General features: G+C 50.1%; 1 protein-coding gene across 4 annotated transcripts; it reads right to left on the reverse strand.

Annotated features, from left to right (window-relative positions):
• Nucleotides 1-6650: 6650 nt before the first annotated feature.
• Nucleotides 6651-8912, reverse strand: LOC141917629 (uncharacterized). 4 transcript variants are annotated; one of them, XM_074810972.1, is made up of 5 exons: nt 8132-8245; nt 7853-8041; nt 7614-7720; nt 7437-7521; nt 6651-6967 (listed from the first exon to the last, which is right to left on the reverse strand). In XM_074810972.1, exons 1-5 carry the CDS (start codon nt 8219-8221, stop codon nt 6773-6775), a joined length of 666 nt encoding a protein of 221 aa, XP_074667073.1. In that variant the 5' UTR covers nt 8222-8245; the 3' UTR covers nt 6651-6772. The 4 variants fall into 4 exon arrangements, 2 of the variants coding, with proteins under 2 accessions (XP_074667073.1, XP_074667072.1); XM_074810971.1 differs by having other exon boundaries at nt 7853-8231; XR_012621377.1 differs by lacking the exon at nt 8132-8245 and adding an exon at nt 8800-8912 and having other exon boundaries at nt 6827-8041.
• Between the last annotated feature and the right edge of the window lie 13357 nt (nt 8913-22269).

The raw sequence follows: 22269 nt of genomic DNA on the forward strand, positions 1-22269 counted from the left end.
CCCAAGGCGGCTCCTAAAAGGAGGGACGGGGACGCTGCACGCGCAGCACCCGTGCGGCAGGGAAGGCAAGAGCAAAAGTCAACAGGTTTACTACACCTCGACACCCCCCCCCCCTCAAGCCCAAAAGATCAATCACCGGAGCGCACGGCCCCGCCCCGCTCCCGCCGCCCCCGCCCGACCCCCCCCCGCCGCCGCCGCCGCCTCGCCAGAGGACGGCACCGACCCAGCCCTGCCCCCTCGTTATGATTTACAAGATCAGCACTTGCAAGAACTAACGAGAAAATTAGAGCAACTTGAAATCCGAATGCAGCAAGCGGCTCAACCCACCCCCACAGTACCGCCGCCTCCCCCTCTTCCTTTTAACCCCTTCTTCCGCGACACGGGGGGGGGGGGTGGGGGTGTGTGTGGGTGGGTGGTCAGAGGGAAACGGTGGCAATCGGGTCGCTGCCATCGTCGGCCCAAATGGGAGGGGGGGCACTGGGAGGCGCGGGTGGTAATGGTAATCCGGCAAGCCGATGGCGGGGAGTTACTCGGGATGCGATAACTGAGGGGCAGTTTAACGAGCTTAGACCAATGGCGTTTCCGGTAACAGTAACCCCACAGGGCAATGAGTGGGAAGCCTGAGATTGGAAAATGATGGGGATGTGCTGGGTTACAGAATTAGTATATGGTGAAAATGAGTTAAAATCACCATGTACTGGTTCAGTAATTCAACTTCCCAGCAGCCACACCCCGTCAGCAAGGAGATCCTCTATATGGGGTGCAAGCTCAAATGCTGATGGGCGCAGGCCCTTTTGCTAGCCCCGACTGCCAAGTTAGATTTCAACCAGAAGTGTTAGGGTTAACCCAAGAATTGGCCTTAAAAACGATTTTAGCTGTACATGATGAAAAAGCAGCACCAGCATTTACAGGAGTAAGACAGGGGCCCACAGAGCCCTATCCAAAATTTATTGCTAGACTACATGCCGCTATTGATGTTAATCCTGAGGCTTGGGGGGCTTGGGACTTTCTTAGTTTTCTTATTAACATTACTTATGATAGTGCTGATGGGTGGGCTGAGAAAGACTTCAGTCTCTTAACTGCCTGCGGCCGAGACCGGCACCGCGCTCTTGGCCCCCGCCCCCCCCCCCCCCCCCCCCCGCCAAAAGTGGCAGTTTTTACAGAAGCTGCTGACACACCACATAATCAATAAGTAATAGTTTAATAGTATTATATATTCTTAACAGTGTTTTGATGTTTGCACCGTTTATCATTTTATGTTGTGTGAGCAATAAGTGTAAGAGGCCTCTTTGTGTGACTGTTTTGCGTGTGCGAGACGTGCCAGCTGCAGACTGTGGACTTCTTTGACAGAGTGCCATAGTACCCGCTGGGTCACTGGTGCTGCCTGTTTGTTTGGGCTAAGTGGTTGAAGTGTCATAGGTGAAATATCTCCTCTAGCAGGAGGCAGTAATTCTGTATTGATTGTTGTCTTGAATTTAGGTGCATACTCTGTGGGGAGAGTGCACCTTTGTACCATCTATCTAAGAAGGGTATTGTCAGAAAAATCATCTACAACCTTACAGGGGTTGTTCGTTTTACCAGAGGTCAAACTTACTCAGCTTGTTTATTTTACTACAGCTGGGGTGACTCAGGATTTGGACCAGCACATACCCCTCAAACATTTTGAGCTCAGACAGGGAGACAAAGTCGACCTCTGATAAAATGTGCCCTCACTAAAGCAGAAGAATCTGTTGAACTGACAGGCATTTTACATACTGGTGCAGATGTGACTGTAATGTCTGCGACCAGATTTGCTGTTAGCTCGGGTAACTCGAGTGCTTTTTGGGGTTGGTGGTCATGCTGTAATGTTTCAAACCAAATAACTCATTCAGGTAAGGGGCCCAGGAAACTGGGTAGCAAATATTCATCCATTTATATTAGAAACCCCTATTACATCATGGGGTCGTGACTGTATGGCTCGATGGGGAACTCAAATTGGATCAAATTTCTCTTAATTGCCACTGCAGCACAACCCACCCCTAAACCCACCCTGAAACTAACTTGGAAAACAGAATCACCTGTGTGGGTGGGTCAGTGGCCCTTACCAATGGAAAAGTTGTTCCACCTGAATGATTTAATTCATGAACAGTTAAGTGCAGGACATATCATACCTACCAGTCCTTGGAACCCCCTGGTGTTTGTTATATCAAATAAAAGTGGTAAATGGTGACTTTTACATGATCTCCAACACATTGATTCCCCTAAACTGGCATTTTCTAATAATTGATCTGAAAGATTTATTTTTTCTCCATTCCCTTGTACAACACAGTACCACTGGGTTGTTTTACCATAAGGCATAAAAAATACTCCCACAATGCAGGTCTCCTAGACTGTTATATATCATTATATGGATGACATCCTTATAGCAGCAGAAACACAGGAGATCATGGAAAAGCTTCTTGCTTTACCCAAAGACTTAGTATCTCAAATGGGGTTGCAAATAGCACCTGAAAAGGTACAGCGATCATCACCATGGCAGTACCTGGGGTGGTGAATTTGTGAACAGACCATTGTCCCCCAACACCTTAAACTTAAAACTGATGTTAAGAATTTAAATGATTTACAGAAACTGTTACGAACCATAAATTGGATATAGCTGTTGTTGGGCCTAACTAATGATGATCTGCATAGCTTGCTTTATGTTTTGCGAAGAGATCCTTCACTGACATCACCCAGAGTACTTACAGAGAAAGCAAAAACAAGGTCTCCACCGTGCAGCTAATGTCATCTCAGAAATACAGCAAGCACGGCTTTCACATGCAATTTTTCCACCAAAATGCCAGGGCAATACAAAACCAGGTTTTTTTTATCAAGGCCTCAGCCTAAAGACATCATCGCAACTTGCCCTGAATGCCAGAAGGACTCCCTCTCTTCAACAGCTAGTGGTGTCAACCCTCGGGGACTCACTCCTCAGAATTATGGCAATCCAATGTCACTCCCTTTGCTGCATTTGAATTCTCATCACAGATACCAGATCAACAAGAAGTCCAGGGCAAGACTCAAGTCCTGGAAAGTGTAACTGGGAAGGACCATATTCTTTAATAACCTGGGGAAGAGGTTATGCTTGTGTTTTCACAGGTCACAGTCCCGGTGGTTACCAGCAAGCTGTGTGCAATCACACCCAAGGCGTGAGAGGCAGCCTTTGGTGGACACTCAGGAGCCGGCTGTGGGTGCTATGCATGCCCCTGTGCCAACAGTTCACCATCTCTTCAACTGATCATTTAAGCAGAATGTATGGGCAATGCTTGCTACTGCAATAGGACAAAATACACTGTCTCTGTCCTTAATCACACTACAGTTCCCAACTCTTTTAAGAGAAAATGCTGACAGTAATTGCAACTCCTTAATGAAATATATAGGCTTACTAGTCACTAGTGAAAGATGTAGCTTAGACAAAATGTAGTTATTAATAAGGATGAAATGCTATAAGAATGTGTGTATTCAATTTTTTTTTCTTTAGCCATATTAAGAATTAGGAACTCAAGTGTTTAACCTTATTAGAAACTCCCTTGGTTTTCCCCCTTGAGTGGTGGCCAGGCTCTGGGTGGAACCCAACAGGAGGATGAGATCAGATGTTTCCGCTCAAAGAAAATTGCCAGTTATTTTGGCCTGCTGATTTAGATATATGAGGCTGGACCTGCTTGCAGCGATGTTGGATGCCTCACCTACGGATGGACGCATCGCGTAGGATTTCCGGTTTGCGAGGAAGGGCACTCTAAATTCTCGCTGCATCCAGGGTTCCCCAGCAATTGCGGATCTGAATGTTAGTACCCCATTAAGTAAGTGTGCTATTCCGTATTTTCCTGTTTATTTTTGTAGTATTTAGTCATATCCCTTAGTTATGGGTACTGAAATTAGCCTACTCTTTTTTACCTAATAACTGTAACTGCTGTATTGTTTCTAGCCTTCTGTAAAACTGTTTTAAGTATGCTGCATTTTTTGAAGTTTGCCTAACCCTTAATTCATAAAGTCTCAAAATAAGTGTTGCAGGTGCTGCTGCAAAACAAAGAAAGGGGAGATGTGGGAGGCATTGGCCTGTCAGCCTTACACAGCCTCTGAGCAATTGCAGGGGTTGATGAAGAACAGGCCTTGGAAGATAGATAAGAAACTGCTGAGCTGTGCCAAGGGGGCAGGGAAAAACAGCGGACAGCTGCAACACTGAACTGTGAAAAAGTACTAAGCTGTGAGAAGTTACCATCACGGTAGGGCGGAATGTGCCAGGGAATATGGGAAATTAGTTCAATTGGCCCGTGAAACTGATAATGGACCAGCCTATACCTCTCAAAAATTTGCTCTCTTTTGTCAACTCTGGGGTACACGTCACATCACAGGTATACCACATTCCCCCACGGGGCAAGCCATAGTGGAGAGAGCGCATCAAAACTTTAAAAGCGCTTTTGCAAAAACAAAAAGGGGGAGAGGTCTTGGCTGCTGCAGAACCACTTGCAAAAGCGGTGTATGTGTTAAATTACTTACGGCTCACAGGTGATAGGGAGGAACCACCAGTAGTAATACATAGTATGGGTCTGAAATCCGGTATAAGCCGGTGTGGAGATGGTGCTTTTGCTCAGTACAAAGATGTTGCTACAGGAGAGTGGAAAGGACCTGTGGAACTAACAATGACGGGTCGAGGCTATGCCTGCGTTATTACCGATACCGGCACTAGATGGGTTCCGAGTCAATGGGTGCGACCCTGGAAAAAGGAAGTTAAGAAAGATGAAATGGAAACCGAATGAGATATTAACTTGGAGCAAGGGTTATGTTTGTGTTTTCACAGATGCCGGCTCTCGCTGGGTTCCTGCTCGGTGTGTTCGGCCTCTATTGGAACCTGCCTCAAAGTGAAGGATGGGTGGTCTCACAACCAAGTACCACCGCAAGCCCTGAAAATCTGTTCTCTACATGCTTGGTAGAAATACCTGTGAATACATGGCCGAACCCACTGCAGTTTTGGCTTAGCAAACAAACTAATGCTACTTCTTTGGCTTTAAGTGGCCTTTTAACTGATGCTGATAGTGTCAGACATGCTACGTTACAGAATAGAGCTGCGATTGACTTTTGCTTCTAGCGCAAGGACATGGTTGTGCTGAATTTGGAGGAATGTGTTGCATGAATCTATCCGATCATTCAGAATCTATTTTTAAAAGCATTCAGCAACTGAAGGATGGAGTCAAACGCTTAACAGAAGATGATGGCTTGGACTGGCTGACAAGGATGTTTAAAGGTTGGGGATTATCTGGTTGGTTGATAACGTTAATCAAAACTGTCGGAATAGTCCTTTTGATTGTAGTGACTGTGCTCTTAATGTTGCCTTGCCTTATAGGCCTTCTGCAAAGGGCCCCACAGAGGACTGTCGTTGCAATGTTTTTAGCACAGGACCACAGGGGGGTCTGGATCGCTCAAAAACAAAAAGGGGGATTTGTGGCATCACTGGAGAACAACGGACATGTTGTGAGTGATCCAGACCAAGGGGCCTCACTGTAACAACAGGCTGCAGCTGTGTTCAAGGACAAAAACAAGGCCGAGACGGCCTGAGAAACTACATTCCTGCCCAAGAGATAAAGATGTGGGAATGTCGAAAACAGGGGGTCTACCTGGGGGGAGAGCAGCGCGTGGACACCACACTGGGACCAATCATAGAGGGCAGAAGGACACGTGAACAAGTAGCTTTAGCCTATTAGCAATAAGATAGCGGCGCGTGAAGCTTGTGATAGAGTATAAATTGCTGTGTAGCCTTTAATAAAGTGGCATCAACTTGATCACATTGGTCGTCTAAGTTGTGTCCGAGACTTCCGTGTCGGCACCTACCCAACTGTGAGGCAGAAGGCAGGCATGCCAGTGCAGATGACCTGCAGCAGGGGTGGACCCCATCCTGTCCAGCACCCTCCAAACACTACAGTGATAGTCCAAGTGGACACTGACAAAATATGACAGGGGACAGGAGGCAGCATGCAAGAGGGCAGTGTCCTGGGAACTCCCTGCCAGCTGGGGGCTCTCTGCTCAGTTTGGGGCACGGATCCTGGGGCTTGCTGACCTTCCCCATCCACCCGAGCAGCAGCCAATTGTCAGATACGCCCGTTGAGCTGAAACTGTGCTGGGGAGTCCCTTGCACGGGGCAGCTCCTCCAGCACCATGTCCTGGAAATCTGGGGTGCCAGCTAAGAGCAGTGCAACATGTTCCCCCCCTCCCTGGGGACACCCCATGTGGAAGGATACAGAGGTGGTTCATGGCCTGCCCTCCAGGGTACATCAGGCAACCTATACGTTCCCCCGCATCTTTCGGGGGAAGCCAGGCCAGTGCCTACCCCCCCCAAGCTGTTGTTGAAGAGCAGGCCAGCCCACTGCAGCAGCAGCAGCTCCAGCGGCACCTCAAAGAGCCAATCACAACAGAGGTGGGAGAACCAGTGCAGGTGGAAGGTGAGGTACTGCTGGGGGACAGCCAGCATCAGGCAGGGGGAAGAGAGCAGGAGTCCCCCCAGCTCTCTCGGGGACAGGGGGCACTCTACCGCCTGGCCTCCAGACAGTCGATTTCCTCCAATGGGGCCGTCATCCGGATGGTGCTGTCCTGGGCCTCTCTCTGCAGTGATTCGCGGAAAACAGACTCTACAACTCGAATAGAGTTATACAGCAGGTATGTTTACTCCGGCCGAGGTGCAAGGGGATTTCTCCACAAAGCTTGCACACCAACAGCACATTTTACCAAAAACTTATAGAGTGTGGATATACATATTCATTGATTACATAACACAAACATACATATGCATGAGTGAGGCTGGGTTAGTTCTAGAGGCTGGTGTCAGCAGTTTATGTTCTCTTTGCACCTGCGCATTGCCTCCTGGGGGGCGTCTTCGGGGGGCTTTGGGAGGAAGGCTCGTAGTCTTTCTCACCTTGTACTTTTCCCCGGAGCATGCGCAGATTCTCTTGGCCAATTTCTTGAACAACAAAAATGTTTTTCAGCTGGTTTACTCATCCTATCTTATCTAAGAGAACCAATGGAACTTCTACAATCCGTATATGGCTATCTTTACTCATTACCGAGCCCCAACTAGTTAGAGCACATCTGTTCCTCAAGGACAAACACATGATATTTTGCTGAACACTGCAGTTCTTGGTAGATTTTCACAGTAAACTGCTTTGTTTTGATGGACACAGCAGTCCTTGGTAAAATTCCACAGAACAGTCTGGGCAAGCAGGATTCTTAGCAATATTCAAAAATACTATAAGTAATACTGTAACTTGCTAGAAGTAAGTAAATAAGTTGCTAAGTGGTTTTCTATAAGTAAATAAGTCTCAAAACAAGTAATCATTTCTCTGTATCGGCAGGGAGAAGAGGGGGCAGAGGTTGGGGCTGGCAGCTGCAAGGTGGGGCGTCGGCATTGTCACCCCTGAACAGACACTGACCCTCAGCTTGGGGAAGTTCTTGTGCAGCAGCCACCCAAGAGAACCAAATACATCTTCTGGGGCAATCCACAAAGAAGTAGCCCAGCTGCGCGGGAAGGACAGGGAGAGGTTGGGACGTGCAGGGATCCCATGCCATCCCCCCAGGTCCTCTGCGGGACACAGCGTCCCAGGCCCTACCTGTTTGGTGAAGTCCAGGGCAGCTCCGGGCTTGCCTGCCTGGAGCTTCTTGCACAAGACGCCGCGGTAGAGGATATCCTGAAGCGCGAGCGAGGGGACCTAGCAGCCTGTGGGGAGAGGGCAGGGGCCGGCCGGTACTGCACAAGTACCTGGACACTGCTGCAGCACCATGGGACAAACGGCTCGCCCGTCCCCACTCCCTCTTCTGCGAACACCCCCGGGGAGAGCTGCTAAAGTACCCCATGCCAGCGCGGCAGAGCCGGCGGGGATCTCGAGCCGCAGGGCAGCTCAGCGGGCAGGTGCGGAGATAGAACGGGGCGTCCCCCACTCCCGCGGCCCTCACGTTGGGAGGCAGGAAAGACACGGCAGCAGCAGGTTCCCAGCTTTCGCCTGTCCTGCCGCGGCGGGGCACGAACATCGTCTCGGATCTGCAGGGAGAGAAGACGGGAGGTGAGAGCAGCCCCTGCACGCCCTCCGCCAGGCTCGCCCAGACAGGGCGGGCTGCGCCGCGGCCGCACCCGCCCATGCTCGCCCCAGCTGGCGGCCAGCGCGAGGCACCCCTCCTCCCGGGGTGCGCTGATGTAGAAGAGAGCAGCTGGGAACTCCATGGTCCCCGGGGTGTCAGTACTAGAATGAAGGCACATGGGAAGGAGTGGAGTAGGACCGAGCCGGAAAGCGGAAGCGATCGCTGGCCAGTACCCGCGCGAGAACGAAGCCGCCACTGGAAGTGCCGCCACGTCGCGCTACTGACGCCGCGCACCAATCACCGCCCAGACACGAAGCGGAACCAGAACGGCGCTGCTGGCAAAGTGCCAATGAATATTATTGTTACCCTGGCATGCGGCGGGAACACATCTGCCTCCGCCGCCGAAACCTGGGGGAGCTGCGGTGACCGGACCGGGAGGCGCCGCGGGTACCCGACCCGGCCGGGAGCGAGGAGCGCCGTGGGAGTGTGACCAACACGGAGCCAGGGAACGGATCAGGAGTGCCACGGGATCGAACCGGGACCGCCCGAGCTGTCTCCTGTTTGATGTGCTCAAAGGCTTGTTGCTCAAGACCCCACTCAAAATTGTTATATGTGAGTCAGAGCCAATCAAAATTTCAATAGTTTACTTAGCAAGCGGCAACAAGCAAAACAGCGCTGGGCGGCCGGGGAGTCCTTGCTCCACCAACGGCGCGCACTCACTTCCCGAGGGTCCGTCTTTTTTATATCCTCCGCCTTCCGGTATCGGGTCTCTCTGAGAGGTGTACCCTGCGTCTGCGCACTTTGCAGCTAGGGGGTCGCTCCATCCGGGTCTTCCCACGTCACCAACTCCTCGTATTTCCTGCTTTCCTGAGAGTGGCTCACAAAGCTTTTGTTTATATCCTACAGAATATAGACACTACCCCCTTTTTTTCTTCTTCTTCTCCCCTTTGTCTTTCTCCCCTTTCTCCTTCTTCGCTTTCTCCCTCTTTTCAGTCTTTTGCATAGTAGGAGTCCTTGCTTCAGCATTTCAACTTAGATAAGCACTTGCAGTCAGTTAGTCGTTACACAGTGTAATAGTTAAGATTAAGCTTAGGCCTACATAGTTTATGGAATAACATGTCACGAGCTCCCAGTATCTTTAATGGAATTTGATGAACAAACAGTTTACTGTCTATCACAAAAATGGTTCTTCTTTCGGGTTACTTGATAGAGAGGGCTCACCAGCTGACTGTAACCTGGAATGTGCATCCTCCAAAATCCCACAAGTCCTAAGAAAGCTTGTGTTTCCTTCTTGTTGGTCGGTGGAGACATAGCTGCTATCTTGTTGACAACCTCCATAGGCACATGGCGGCGTCCATCTTGCCATTTTATTCCCAAGAACTGAATCTCCTGTGCTGGTCCCTTGACCTTGCTTTTCTTTATGGCAAACCCAGCTCTCAGAAGAATCTCAATTACTCTTTGTCCTTTCTTGAACACTTCTTCTGCCTTGTTGCCCCACACAATGATGTCATCGATGTACTGTAGATGTTCAGGGGCATCACCCTTTTCCAGTGCAGTTTGAATTAGTCCATGACAAATAGTGGGGCTGTGCTTCCACCCCTGGGGTAGTCGATTCCAGGTATACTGGACACCCCTCCACATGAAAGCAAACTGTGGCCTGCACTCTTCTGCCAAAGGAATTGAAAAGAATGCATTGGCAATGTCGATTGTGGCGTACCACTTGGCTGCCTTTGACTCCAGTTCATACTGGAGCTCTAACATATCTGGTACAGCAGCACTCAGTGGTGGCGTCACTTCGTTCAGGCCACGATAGTCTACTATCAACCTCCACCCTCTGTCAGACTTTCGCACTGGCCATATTGGGCTATTAAAAGGCGAATGTGTCTTACTGATGACACCTTGGGTCTCCAGTTGACAGATCAGTTCTTGGATGGGAGCCAGAGAGTCTCAGTTTGTGCAATACTGCTGTCAGTGCACGGTCCTCGTAGCAATTGGCACCTGTTGTTCTTCAACTCGCAACAGTCCTACAACAAAAGGATCTTCCGAGAGGCCAGGCAGATTAGACAACTGTTTGACCTTCTCTGTGTTCACACTGGCCACACCAAAAGCCCATCGGTATCCTTTTGGGTCTTTGAAATACCCCCTCTTGAGGTAGTCAATGCCCAAGATACAAGGGGCTTCTGGGCCAGTTACAATGGGATGTTTTTCCCACTTGTCCCCGGTCAAGCTAACCTCGGCCTCCAGTACTGACAGTTCTTGACATCCCCCTGTCACTCCTGAGATCCAGATAGGTTCTGTCCCTCTATAACTTGATGTCATTAATGTACACTGTGCCCCGGTGTCAATTAAAGCCTGGTACTTCTGTGGATTTGATGTGCCAGGCCATCGAATCCACACTGTCCAATACACCCGATCATCCCTTTCCTCCTCCTGGCTGGAGGCAGGGGCCCTCTATTCCTGTTCTTGGTCAGAGGGTTCACTGTCTGACCCTTGCCGTGCCAGGCCGGAAACTCCTTCATCAGGGCCAAGGGAGGTGATCTCAGTCTTCCTGTATCTGGGAGATCACTGATTACTTTCTTGTGGTTTCACACCAGCTACATTAACAACCTTCTTGGATGTCTTCTTCTTGGCAGGGGTCTTTCCTCGCAATTCATGTACACGAGCTTCCAACTTGAAGGTGGGTTGACCATCCCACTTCCTCATGTCCTCCCCCTGGTCACGCAGGAAGAACCAAAGTTCGCCACGTGTCACGCGCCTGGGGTTCCCTTTCCCTCTGATTGGGGTGCTCCTGACATCCAGGGCGCTCGCCCGTAGAGATGAGGAGGTACCAAGACTCTCTTCAAAGTTCTGAAGCCAGGAAGAGACTGCCTCCACAGTTGGCGTACATCTTAGTCCTTTTCCCACATCCATTTCTGGATAGTACATCGCAGCCAAGCCCGCAGAATACGAGGATGGCGCACCTTTAATCACCTTCTGTCCTGGTTTAACCAGGATAGGGTTAAGTTTCCCCAGCAGTGGGGGGGAGCTCTAGCCGGGTTATTCAGATACCATGCGGACGTCACATCCTGGCAGGTCACATTTTTCCTGGCGCGGGAGCGCGGTGCACTCGTGGTTTTGTACATCGTGCTTCAAACTGCTGTATTTGGTAGCTATTTTGCTCTGTTCATTGCTATCACTATTACTGTTATTGTTATTGCTATTGTTTGTTGTGTTGCTATTGCACTGTTGTATTAAACCTCTCCTTATTTCAGTCTTGGGGCTTTGTATTTCACTCCCTTTGTGGGGGAGGGGCAGCGGCCGCGTGGTCTCAGACCCCGGCAGAGGCTAAACCACTACAACTTTGGCGCCCAACGTGGGGCTGGAGAAGACTGAAATAAGGACAAAAGGAGAAGTGTGTTAGAGCAATCTGTTAGGTGTAATTTTTCTGTTTTACTTGTATTGTTTGATAAGAAATGTTTGCAATGCTGGGCAATTTGCTTGCATGATGGGACTGGATTAATCCTCATGTCCACTCTGTGCTCCTAGTAGTGGCATTTATTGTCGGTGGAAAATGTGTCAAGGGCTTTATTTTGCTCTACTGGTTACTGTCTGCTTATAATGGGCTCGTTTCGCTGCTTGTGGGGGTGCACCGGTACCTGTTTGCTGCCTGGGCTTTTGTTTGGGGTCTCACCCCCTCTATGGGTGAGCCAGGGGAAGAGATTCTCGCGGTTTTTGAGAGTTTTAGCTATCCCTGGAGCCTCCTGGCCACTGTGTTCGCAGCACAATGCTTTCTAAATGTCTGCCAGATCTTGTTTTGGGCCATGCGGTACTTCTCCAACAATAGCACCACCCGGAAACCTGCCCCGGGGGCAGATAGTTATAAATGGCAAGGTGTGTGGGAGAAGATGGGCAAGTACCTGAGTGAGTGGTCACCCACAACGTTCTGGGATTTTACTCCCGAACAAGTGCAGAGTCCTGATAAACTCGTGGAGTGTTTGAAAAAGGTGTGCTGCCAATCTGACAAACCCCGGGAGATGCAGCTCGCTGCGAGGTGCTGGGGGCTTGCCCATGCTTACCGCATCGCCCTTAACACTGATCACTGCCCTCAAGGGGGCGAAAGAGCTGCAGGGTCTGAAAGTGAACTTACTGGTGCAGCAGCTGGGCCAGGGGGATAGGCAGCGCCAGTACCGGTCGCCTCCACCAGCACAGCAGCTGAGCCGGAGGGACAAGCAGTACCAGTATCAGTTGCCCCGATACGGAAAACCAAATATACCAAAAAATCCCCTCGCAGTGCACAGGGTGATAATGAACCAGGCCCATCACGAGAGCAGGAGGAAGAGCCGGAGGTAATCATCTGCTCTCTATCTCTCAGTGAATTGCGAGATATGCGGAAGGATTTCAGCCGCCTTCCAGGCGAGCAAATTTGCACCTGGTTGCTCCGGTGCTGGGATACTGGAGCTGCTGGTTTGGAATTGGAGGGGAGAGAGGCCAAGCAGGTTGGACCTTTAGCCAAGCAGGCTGGTATTGACAAGGCAATAGGGAAACAGGCTCAAACCCTCAGCCTTTGGAGGCGACTCCTGCTCGCTGTGAGGGAGAGGTACCCCTACAAGGATGATTCTCTATGTCGGTTAGGCAAGTGGACCGACATGGAGAAAGGCATCCAAAACCTCAGGGAAATGGCTGTGTTTGATATGATCTATGGTGATCTGAATGATGAACAGTCACCATTGGATCCAGATCTGGTCCCTTGTACACAGCTGATGTGGCGGAAGTTCCTGCAAAGTGGACCAGAGGGACATTCCAAAGCATTAGCAGCAGCATCCTGGTGGCAAGACAATCAGACAGTGGATGAAGTGACTATGCAGCTCCGGCACTATGAGGGAAGTCTCCCTTCCTCCCAACATGCCTGGGTTTCAGCCGTAGAGGAACTGTCTCAGAGGCTCCAAAAAATGGAACAGGACATGTCCTATGTTTCACCTGCACGGGCCGATGTCTCAGCCATTAGAAGCAGGCGTTTCCCCACCCAAGAGAAGGGCGGTAGAAGGTACACACCACGGGGCACCCTGTGGTTCTTCCTCCGCGACAATGGGGAGAACATGAGAAGGTGGCATGGGCAGCCCACTTCCGCCCTAGCTGCACGAGTACAGCAGCTGAAAGGGAAGACCACCATGAAAGGGGAGTCTTCCAAGAGAGATGCAGCTCCAGTGTCCAGTCGGAAATCCCCCAGACAGAATAGAATGGCCAACAGTATGCTTGACCCTCTTGAGGGGACCAGGAAGTCATTCCTGCAGGAGTCACTCTTAGATCAAGTGAGTGGTGGTGAGCAGGATTAGAGGGGCCCTGCCTCCAGCCAGGTGGAGGAAAGGGATAATCGGATTTACTGGAAGGTGTGGATCCAATGGCCTGGCACATCAGAACCACAAGAATATAAGGCCTTGGTAGACACTGGCGCACAGTGCACCCTGATGCCATCAAGCCACAGTGGGGTTGAATCCATCTGCATCTCTGGAGTGACAGGGGGGTCCCAACAGCTGACCCTATTAGAAGCTGAAGTAAGCTTAACTGGGAAGGACTGGCATAAGCACCCCATTGTGACTGGCCCAGATGCCCCGTGCATCCTAGGTATAGATTACCTCAGGAGAGGGTACTTTAAAGACCCAAAAGGGTACCGGTGGGCCTTTGGTATAGCTGCCCTGGAGGAGGTTGAGCAATTGTCCACTTTACCCGGCCTCTCAGAGGACCCCTCGGTGGTGGGGTCGCTTAAGGTCGAAGAGCAGCGAGTGCCAATTGCTACCAAGACGGTGCACCGGCGGCAGTACCGCACTAACCGAGATTCCCTGGTCCCCATCCATCAGCTGATCCGTCGACTAGAAAGCCAGGAGGTGATCAGCAAGACTCATTCACCTTTCAACAGCCCTATATGGCCAGTGAGAAAACCTAATGGCGAATGGAGACTGACCGTGGACTACCGTGGCCTGAATGAAGTTACGCCAGCGATGAGTGCTGCAGTGCCGGACATGCTAGAGCTCCAGTATGAGCTGGAGTCGAAGGCAGCCAAGTGGTACGCCACGATTGACATCGCTAACGCGTTCTTCTCCATCCCAATAGCACCAGAGTGCAGGCCACAGTTTGTGTTCACTTGGAGGGGTATCCAGTACACCTGGAATCGATTGCCCCAGGGGTGGAACCACAGCTCCACCATTTGCCATAGACTGGTCCATACTGCACTGGAGAAAGGTGGGGCTCCAGAACACCTGCAGTTCATTGATGATATCATTGTATGGGGGGACACAACTGAGGAAGTCTTTGAGAAAGGAAAGAAGGTAATTGAAATCCTCCTGAAGGCTGGTTTTGCCATCAAGTGACAGAAAGTTAAGGGGCCTGGAAGGGAGATTCAGTTCCTAGGAATAAAATGGCAAGATGGGTGTCGCCACATCCCAATGGAGGTGATAAACAAGATAACAGCCATGGCCCCACCAACCACCAAAAAAGAGACTCAGTCTTTCCTGGGCGCTGTGGGGTTCTGGAGGATGCACATCCCAAACTACAGCCTGATTGTGAGCCCTCTCTACCATGTTACCCGCAAGAAGAACGATTTTAAATGGGGCCCAGAGCAACAACAAGCCTTTGAACAAATTAAGCAGGAGATTACCCAGGCAGTGGCCCTCGGGCCAGTCCGGACAGGGCAGGAGATTAAGAACGTGCTCTACACCGCAGCCGGGGAGAATGGCCCTTCCTGGAGCCTTTGGCAAAGAGCAGATGGGGAATCCCGAGGCCGACCTCTAGGCTTTTGGAGCCGGGGATACAAAGGCTCTGAAGCTAACTATACCCTGACTGAGAAGGAGATACTGGCAGCGTATGAAGGAATTCGAGCTGCCTCAGAAGTGGTTGGCACTGAGACACAGCTCCTCCTGGCACCTCGACTGCCGGTGCTGGGATGGATGTTCAAAGGAAAGGCTCCCTCCACACATCATGCAACAGATGCCACGTGGAGTAAATGGGTTGCGTTGATAACACAACGGGCTCGAATAGGGAACCGCGACCCCCCAGGATTAGTGGAAATGATCATGAACTGCCCAGAGAACAAAGATGCTGGGATGTCACCAGAACAAGAGGTGAAACGTGCTGAGGAGGCCCCACCATATAACGAGCTGCCAGAGGAGGAGAAGCGATATGCCCTGTTCACTGATGGGTCTTGTCGCATTGTGGGAAAACATCGACGATGGAAGGCTGCAGTGTGGCATCCCACACGAGAAACCACTGAAGCTGTTGAGGGACAAGGTGAATCGAGCCAGTTCGCAGAGGTGAAAGCCATCCAATTGGCTTTGGAGATTGCTGAGCGAGAAAAGTGGCCGAGGCTCTATATCTACACTGACTCGTGGGTGATGGCAAGTGCCCTGTGGATGTGGTTGCAGCAATGGAAACAGAACAACTGGCAACGCAAGGGCAGACCCATCTGGGCCGCTGAAGTATGGCAGGACATTGCAGCCCGGGTGGAGAACCTCATTGTGAAGGTGCGCCATGTGGACGCCCATATACCCAAGAGTCGAGCCACTGATGAACATCAGCATAACCAGCAGGCAGACCAAGCTGCTAAGATCGAGGTGGCTCAGGTGGACTTGGACTGGCAGCGTAAAGGTGAACTGTTCATAGCCCGGTGGGCCCATGAGACCTCAGGCCACCAAGGCAGAGATGCAACATACAGGTGGGCTCGAGATCGAGGGGTGGACCTCACCATTGACACCATCGCAGAGATCATCCATGGATGTGAGACGTGTGCTGCAATCAAACAAGCCAAACGGGTGAAGCCCCAGCGGAATGGAGATCAATGGATGAAATATAAATATGGAGAGGCCTGGCAGATCGACTACATCACACTGCCACAGACCCGCCGAGGCAAGCGCCACGTGCTCACAATGGTGGAAGCAACCACTGGGTGGCTCGAAACTTATCCAGTGTCCCACGCCACCGCCCGAAATACCATCCTGGGCCTTGAAGAGCGAGTCCTGTGGCAACACGGCACCCCAGAGGGGATTGAGTCGGACAATGGGACTCACTTCCGAAATAACCTCATAGATGCCTGGGCAGAAGAACACGGCATCGAGTGGGTCTACCACATCCCCTACCACGCACCAGCCTCTGGGAAGATCGAGCGCTACAATGGACTGTTAAAAACTACATTGAGAGCAATGGGGGGTGGAACCTTCAAACACTGGGACACACATCTGACAAAGGCCACTTGGTTAGTGAACACAAGAGGATCTGCCAATCGAGCTGGCCCGGCTCAGTCAAAACTTCCACGTGTTGTGGACGGGGATAGAGTCCCTGTGGTGCGCATGAGGGAGCTGCTGGGAAAAATGGTCTGGGTTAGTCCTGCGCCGGGCAAAGGCAAACCCATCCATGGGATTGTTTTTGCTCAAGGACCTGGGTGCACCTGGTGGGTGATGCAGAAGGATGGAGAGGTCCGATGTGTACCACAAGGGGACTTGATTGTGGGTGAAAACACACCGTGAATTATACTGTGCTTTTGTTAATTTTTCTTTGTCAATGCTAATTGCTAAGTGGCAGCTGGATGTGACGCACATGGTATAGAATAAAGGGGTGGATTATGTCCTGGTTTAACCAGGATAGGGTTAAGTTTCCCCAGCAGTGGGGGGGAGCTCTAGCCGGGTTATTCAGATACCATGCGGACGTCACATCCTGGCAGGTCACATTTTTCCTGGCGCGGGAGCGCGGTGCACTCGTGGTTTTGTACATCGTGCTTCAAACTGCTGTATTTGGTAGCTATTTTGCTCTGTTCATTGCTATCACTATTACTGTTATTGTTATTGCTATTGTTTGTTGTGTTGCTATTGCACTGTTGTATTAAACCTTTCCTTATTTCAGTCTTGGGGCTTTGTATTTCACTCCCTTTGTGGGGGAGGGGCAGCGGCCGCGTGGTCTCAGACCCCGGCAGAGGCTAAACCACTACACCTTCCTCCACATGGCCCGTGTGCACAGGACATCCTCTGGATTTTTAGGGGCTTCATCATTATCTGGATCACCATAGATGACTTCCAGCACTGCTAATTCTCTCAGGTACTGGACACCTTCATCCGCAGTAGCCCACTTCCCTGGGGAGTTGTCCGTAATATCTTCCTTGAAAGGATATCATGGTCTAACGCTTGAAAGGAGCCGTCTCCACAGACTGCAAATTCCTGTTTCTTTTCCAATTCCCCTTTCAATTCCTCGATCTCTAGCAAGGGAACCCAGCTGTTGGGCTTCCTTACCTTCCAGCTGCTAAGCATCAGCCCCATTATCCCAGCATCGAAGCAGCCAGGCAGCAATCCGCTCACCCGGCTGGCGGCTATAGTCTTTCCGCAGATCTCGCAGTTCTGATGACGTCAGGGACCGGGTAGTTTCTGCCTCCTGTTTGAGTTCTGTTATTCCCTCTTCTGACCCCTTTGCTGAAGGACCCGCTTCTTCCTCTTCTTTCTCCTCCCTTATTAATCGAGGGTATGGGCCTGTTGTTCTCCTTGTCCACTGTTTCTTTTTTACTACTGGGGCAATCTCTGCTGTTGTTGTTTTTGTTTGAGTTCCCACCTCCACCACAGTCCTTTGAGAGCACTGAACTGCAGCTCGATAAGCACAGGCCAGGCCCCAGTACAGCGCTAGGAGTTGCTGATTTTCACTGGGATAGGCAAGGCACCCTTCGATCAGGTGTTGTGTCAATTTTGCGGGGTTGCTTGCCTGTTCAGGGGTAAGATCCCAGGCTACAGGAGGTGATAACCATCCTAGGAATCTGCCCAAATCCTTCCACTCCCCCTGCCACCCAGGGACAGGCCGCCTCAGGGCACATTTTGGTATTGACTCACCCAAAATTTGCCTTCTCTTACACCAAAAACCTACCGAGCTCCACACAGCCCACAATAGGCGAACGGCATTAATGAACAGTATCAAAGAGCTAACATAAGGATTAATAAGTACTTCGGGAGCCTGCAGAATAAAACCACTCATGATGTTCCCAATTTCTTCCAGCATGTTCCCGAGCTTAGCAAAATAAAGATAAGCAGAGCAATAAACAAACCCGTGACCAGCACAAGAGCTTGTCGCTTACTAACTGCTATAGCTATAGCACAATTAATATAAAACTGCCGTTGTCCCGCCCCACGTTGGGCGCCAAAAAAGACTGTGGTGGTTTGACCTTGGCTAAATGCCAGGTACCCACCAAGTCGCTCTATCACTTCCACACCCCACCCCACCCCCCCCTGCTTTTTTTTCTCAACAGAGCAAAGAGGGGGAAAGAAAATAAGATAGGAAAAAAACAAAAAAACAACTCTTGTTGGTAAAACAAAAGCAGTTTTAATGCAAGGAAAGCAAAAGCAAAGCAAAGGTACACGTGCGGAAGCAAAAAGAAAACAGATTTATTCTCTACTTCCCATGAACAGGCCATGTCGGGCCTTCTCAGGAAGCAGGGCTCCCATACGCGTAGTGGTTGCCTCGGAGGACCAAGGGTGACCCCACCCCCTTCCTCCTTTCCCCCAGCTTTATACTGAGCAGACGTCAGATGGTCTGGAATATCCCTTTGGTCAGTTGGGGTCAGCTGTCCTGGTTGTGTCCCCTCCCAAGATCTTGCCCACCCCGTCCCACTGTGCGGGGGGGGGAAATGTCGGAAAGAGCCTTGGTGCTGTGTAAGCACTACTCAGCAGTAGCCACACCACCAGTGTGCTATCAACACCCTGCCAGCTCCCAACATAAAACACAGCACCATGAGGGCTGCTACAGGGGAAAACCAATTCTGGCTCAGCCAGACCCAGTACAAATGACAAATACTACAAACATCAAAACACTAATTACAACAATTGCCAAATCATAGAAGTCATAAATCAAAGCCAGAAGCATAAATCATATACCATGAGCCATTTGCCCTTTATCATTCACCACAGATCCAATTTTCTACAAAACCAGTTAAAAGGGGGGACTCGAACCCCTGATCGATATCAATTGGATTATAATACACAGTACCGGATTTTACATTTGATGGTAGGAATGGCAATGCCACTCCACTCATGCAACTCAAACCACTCCCGTACCCCCGTCCTAGGAGTACCCAAGTCGACCTAGGGTTCCAATGTGGTCAGAGTGTCGAAACCACCCTGCCACCCATGGGCCCACTACCACTTGGGGACTTGAACCCCAACCCCAGGGGCGAGCACAAAGGCTCTTTACCTTGCGTAGGATGTCTCCTCACAACTTCTAGGTCTGTCCCTTCTCCAACATACCTGATCCGCCAATAGATGGTCCTTGTCTGCCCCTGCCGAGATCGGGAGAGCGAGGGAGGTTCTCCGAGAAAGAAACCTCGGGGCGCGCCTGGAGCGTCCCTCTCTCAGCCGGTCCTGCAGCCGGACAGAGAGGGTCCCATCTGGGCTGCCAGACTGATGCGCAGAAACAGACTCTACAACTCGAATAGAGTTATAAAGCAGGTATGTTTACTCCATCGCCAGGGTGCAAGGAGATTTCTCCACAAAGCTTGCACACCAACAGCACTTTTTACCAAAAACTTAGAGAGTGTGGATATACATATTCATTGATTACATAACACAAACATACATATGCATGAGTGAGGCTGGGTTAGTTCTAGAGGCTGGTGTCAGCAGTTTATGTTCTCTTTGCACCTGCGCATTGCCTCCTGGGGGGCGTCTTCGGGGGGCTTTGGGAGGAAGGCTCGTAGTCTTTCTCACCTTGTACTTTTCCCCGGAGCATGCGCAGATTCTCTTGGCCAATTTCTTGAACAACAAGAGTGATTCCAGCTGGTTTACCGCCTCTATTTTATCTAAAAGAACCAGTATATTAGTTTCTACTGCCCATATATGGCTATCTATCCATTACAAAGACTAAACTTTTTAGAACACATCTGCTTTCCAAGGACATGTCTCTTATTTTTGTTGAACATAGTAATTCTTGGTAAGTTTCCACAGAACAGTCAGGGCAAGCAGGATTATTAAGCAATATTCAGAAATCATTATAAGTGGCTATAAATTGCTATAAGTAAATAAGTTGCGAAGCAGGTGATCATTTCCTTGTATCACTTACCCATTCCATATTGGGTGGCACCACATCCTGGCAACAATGCTTGTGGGCAAATAGTCTTGTCCTAATGCTGATGGGGGTTTATCTGTTCTATAACAGGAGTCATCACATCCTGGTGACAACCACAGTGTTGAAAAGGAGGAGAAGGGGGTGATACGTGATCAGTGCCCTTACATATTATGGCTGTTTGTCTTGGAAAATGGCATTGGTTATGCTAACCATGTTACCAAGGGGCAGGAGCAGGGGGTACTGGTCACATGTGCATTAACAGAAATCATATTCTTTACTCTGTAATGTGTGCATAGTAGGTGTATTCAGACTGGCAACAGATTTTAAATGGCTTGAATACTTAGTGGTGTGTCCTTTCCATAGCATTGTAATATTGGTTGAGATTAACACAGCCTTGTTACTCTGGAATTAAAGTGTCTTTGAATAGTTATTCAGATGCAACTAGTGCTTTAACTTGTCTAGCCTTGTTTGCATTAACTTTCAGGCAGGGTTATAACCTTGTTGTCCCAAAACGGGGGTTCATCACTGTCTTGGTTTTGGCTGGGATAGAGTTAATTTCCTTGAGCTGGGAGAGAGCATAGAGGGAGAGCCCAAGCAGGATTTTGGCCAGGACAGAGTTAACTTTCCTTGAGCTGGGAGAGGGCACAGCTGGAGTACTGGGCCCAGATAGGCCACTGGAGTATTCCATATCATGTGACCTTATGCTCGGTATATAAAGGAGGTGGGTTCTCTCGTTTCCAGTCTGCGATGGTGGGATCTTCATTCTGTTGGGATCACTTCCAGGGATGGGCTGCATATTGTTCAGCGGGTGGTGAGCAATGGCATTGTGCATTACCCGTATGGACTTCCTATTGTTCATGTTGTTTAGTTACCATCACTAAACTGTGTTTTTTAATTTAAACCTACGAGTTTTTCCTTTTTGTCCCTCCCCTATTTTCCCGGGTGGGGGAAAGGGTGAGCGACCGGCTGTCTGGTGTTTGGCTGCTGGTCAAGTTCAAACCACGACAGTCCTTTTGGTGCCCAGCGTTGGGGCCTGAGGTTTGAGATAATGACAGATCAGGTCATAATGTCGATTGTTTGGCTCCTTAAGATTTTATCACCTCATTTACTGTATGTAGTCCCCATGCTGCTCCTCACCACCCATGGATTAAGATTTTGTTTTTGCTGTACTATGTAACGCTGATTCCTGGCACGATGAAGTCATTGGTTCTGAGGCTATTTACAACTGTGTTTGAGAAATTCAGGAATTTCACATATCCATGGAATGTTGACACTAACATGGTCGTCTCACTACGGGCAGCCAGTCTGTTCCTTCACGTGGTTCAGGCTTTGTTCAGGGTTAAGCAACTATTTAACAGTATCACCCAGAAATCTACCCCAAGATAATTATGAGTGGCTGGGTGTGTGGGATAGTATGGGCAGGTACCTAGAACAGTGGGCACTTCTGGTGTATTAGAACTTCAATCCCAAACAGGTGCAAAATCCCAAAGAACTAGTAAAATATTTAGAAGAAGTATGTTGTCACCCAGGTAATTCCAGAGAGACACAGATCACAGCAACATGCTGGGGCCTGGCCCATGCCTACCAGGTCCTATTAAACACTATTCAGTACCCTCAAAGGGAAGAGAAGGGCTCTGGATCTGGTAACAAAATGACAGGCGCTGCAGCCACTCCAAAGCGCACCACAGAAACTGCCGCCACTACAATCCCCGTGACAAGCGCTGCAGCAACTATGACTTTGGCAACAGGTATTGCAGCTAATCGGACCCTGAGGACAGGCGCTGCAGCTGAACCAGAGAACCAACCCATGACAGTGTCAGTTGCTCCTGTACATAAGAAGAAATACAAAAGAAAATCCCCTCGCAGCGTACAGGGTGACGATGAACCAGGCCCATCACGAGAACAAGAGGAGGAGGCAGAGCCAGTGATAGTCACCCGATCCTTATCCCTGAGTGAGTTGCGAGACATGCGAAAAGATTTCAGCCGCCATACAGGTGAGCAATTCGTTACCCGGCTGCTCCAGTGCTGGGATAGCGGGGCCAGTAGCATGGAATTACAGGGTAGGGATGCCAGGCACCTGGGATCCCTGTCCAGGGAAGGGGGTATTGACAAGGCAATTGGAAAAAGGACACA

The sequence above is a fragment of the Strix aluco genome, chromosome W (assembly GCF_031877795.1).
Source record: "Strix aluco isolate bStrAlu1 chromosome W, bStrAlu1.hap1, whole genome shotgun sequence".
In the NCBI taxonomy this organism is placed as follows: domain Eukaryota; kingdom Metazoa; phylum Chordata; class Aves; order Strigiformes; family Strigidae; genus Strix; species Strix aluco.

Coding starts and splice junctions, on each gene's coding strand:
- LOC141917629 (XM_074810971.1), bottom strand. CDS start 8,221: ATGGAGTTCCCAGCTGCTCTCTTCTACATCAGCGCACCCCGGGAGGAG. Junction 7,721..7,852: donor CTCTGCCGCGCTGGCATGGG/GTACTTTAGCAG, acceptor CTCTCCCCACAG/GCTGCTAGGTCCCCTCGCTC. Junction 7,522..7,613: donor CCCTGGACTTCACCAAACAG/GTAGGGCCTGGG, acceptor CTTCCCGCGCAG/CTGGGCTACTTCTTTGTGGA.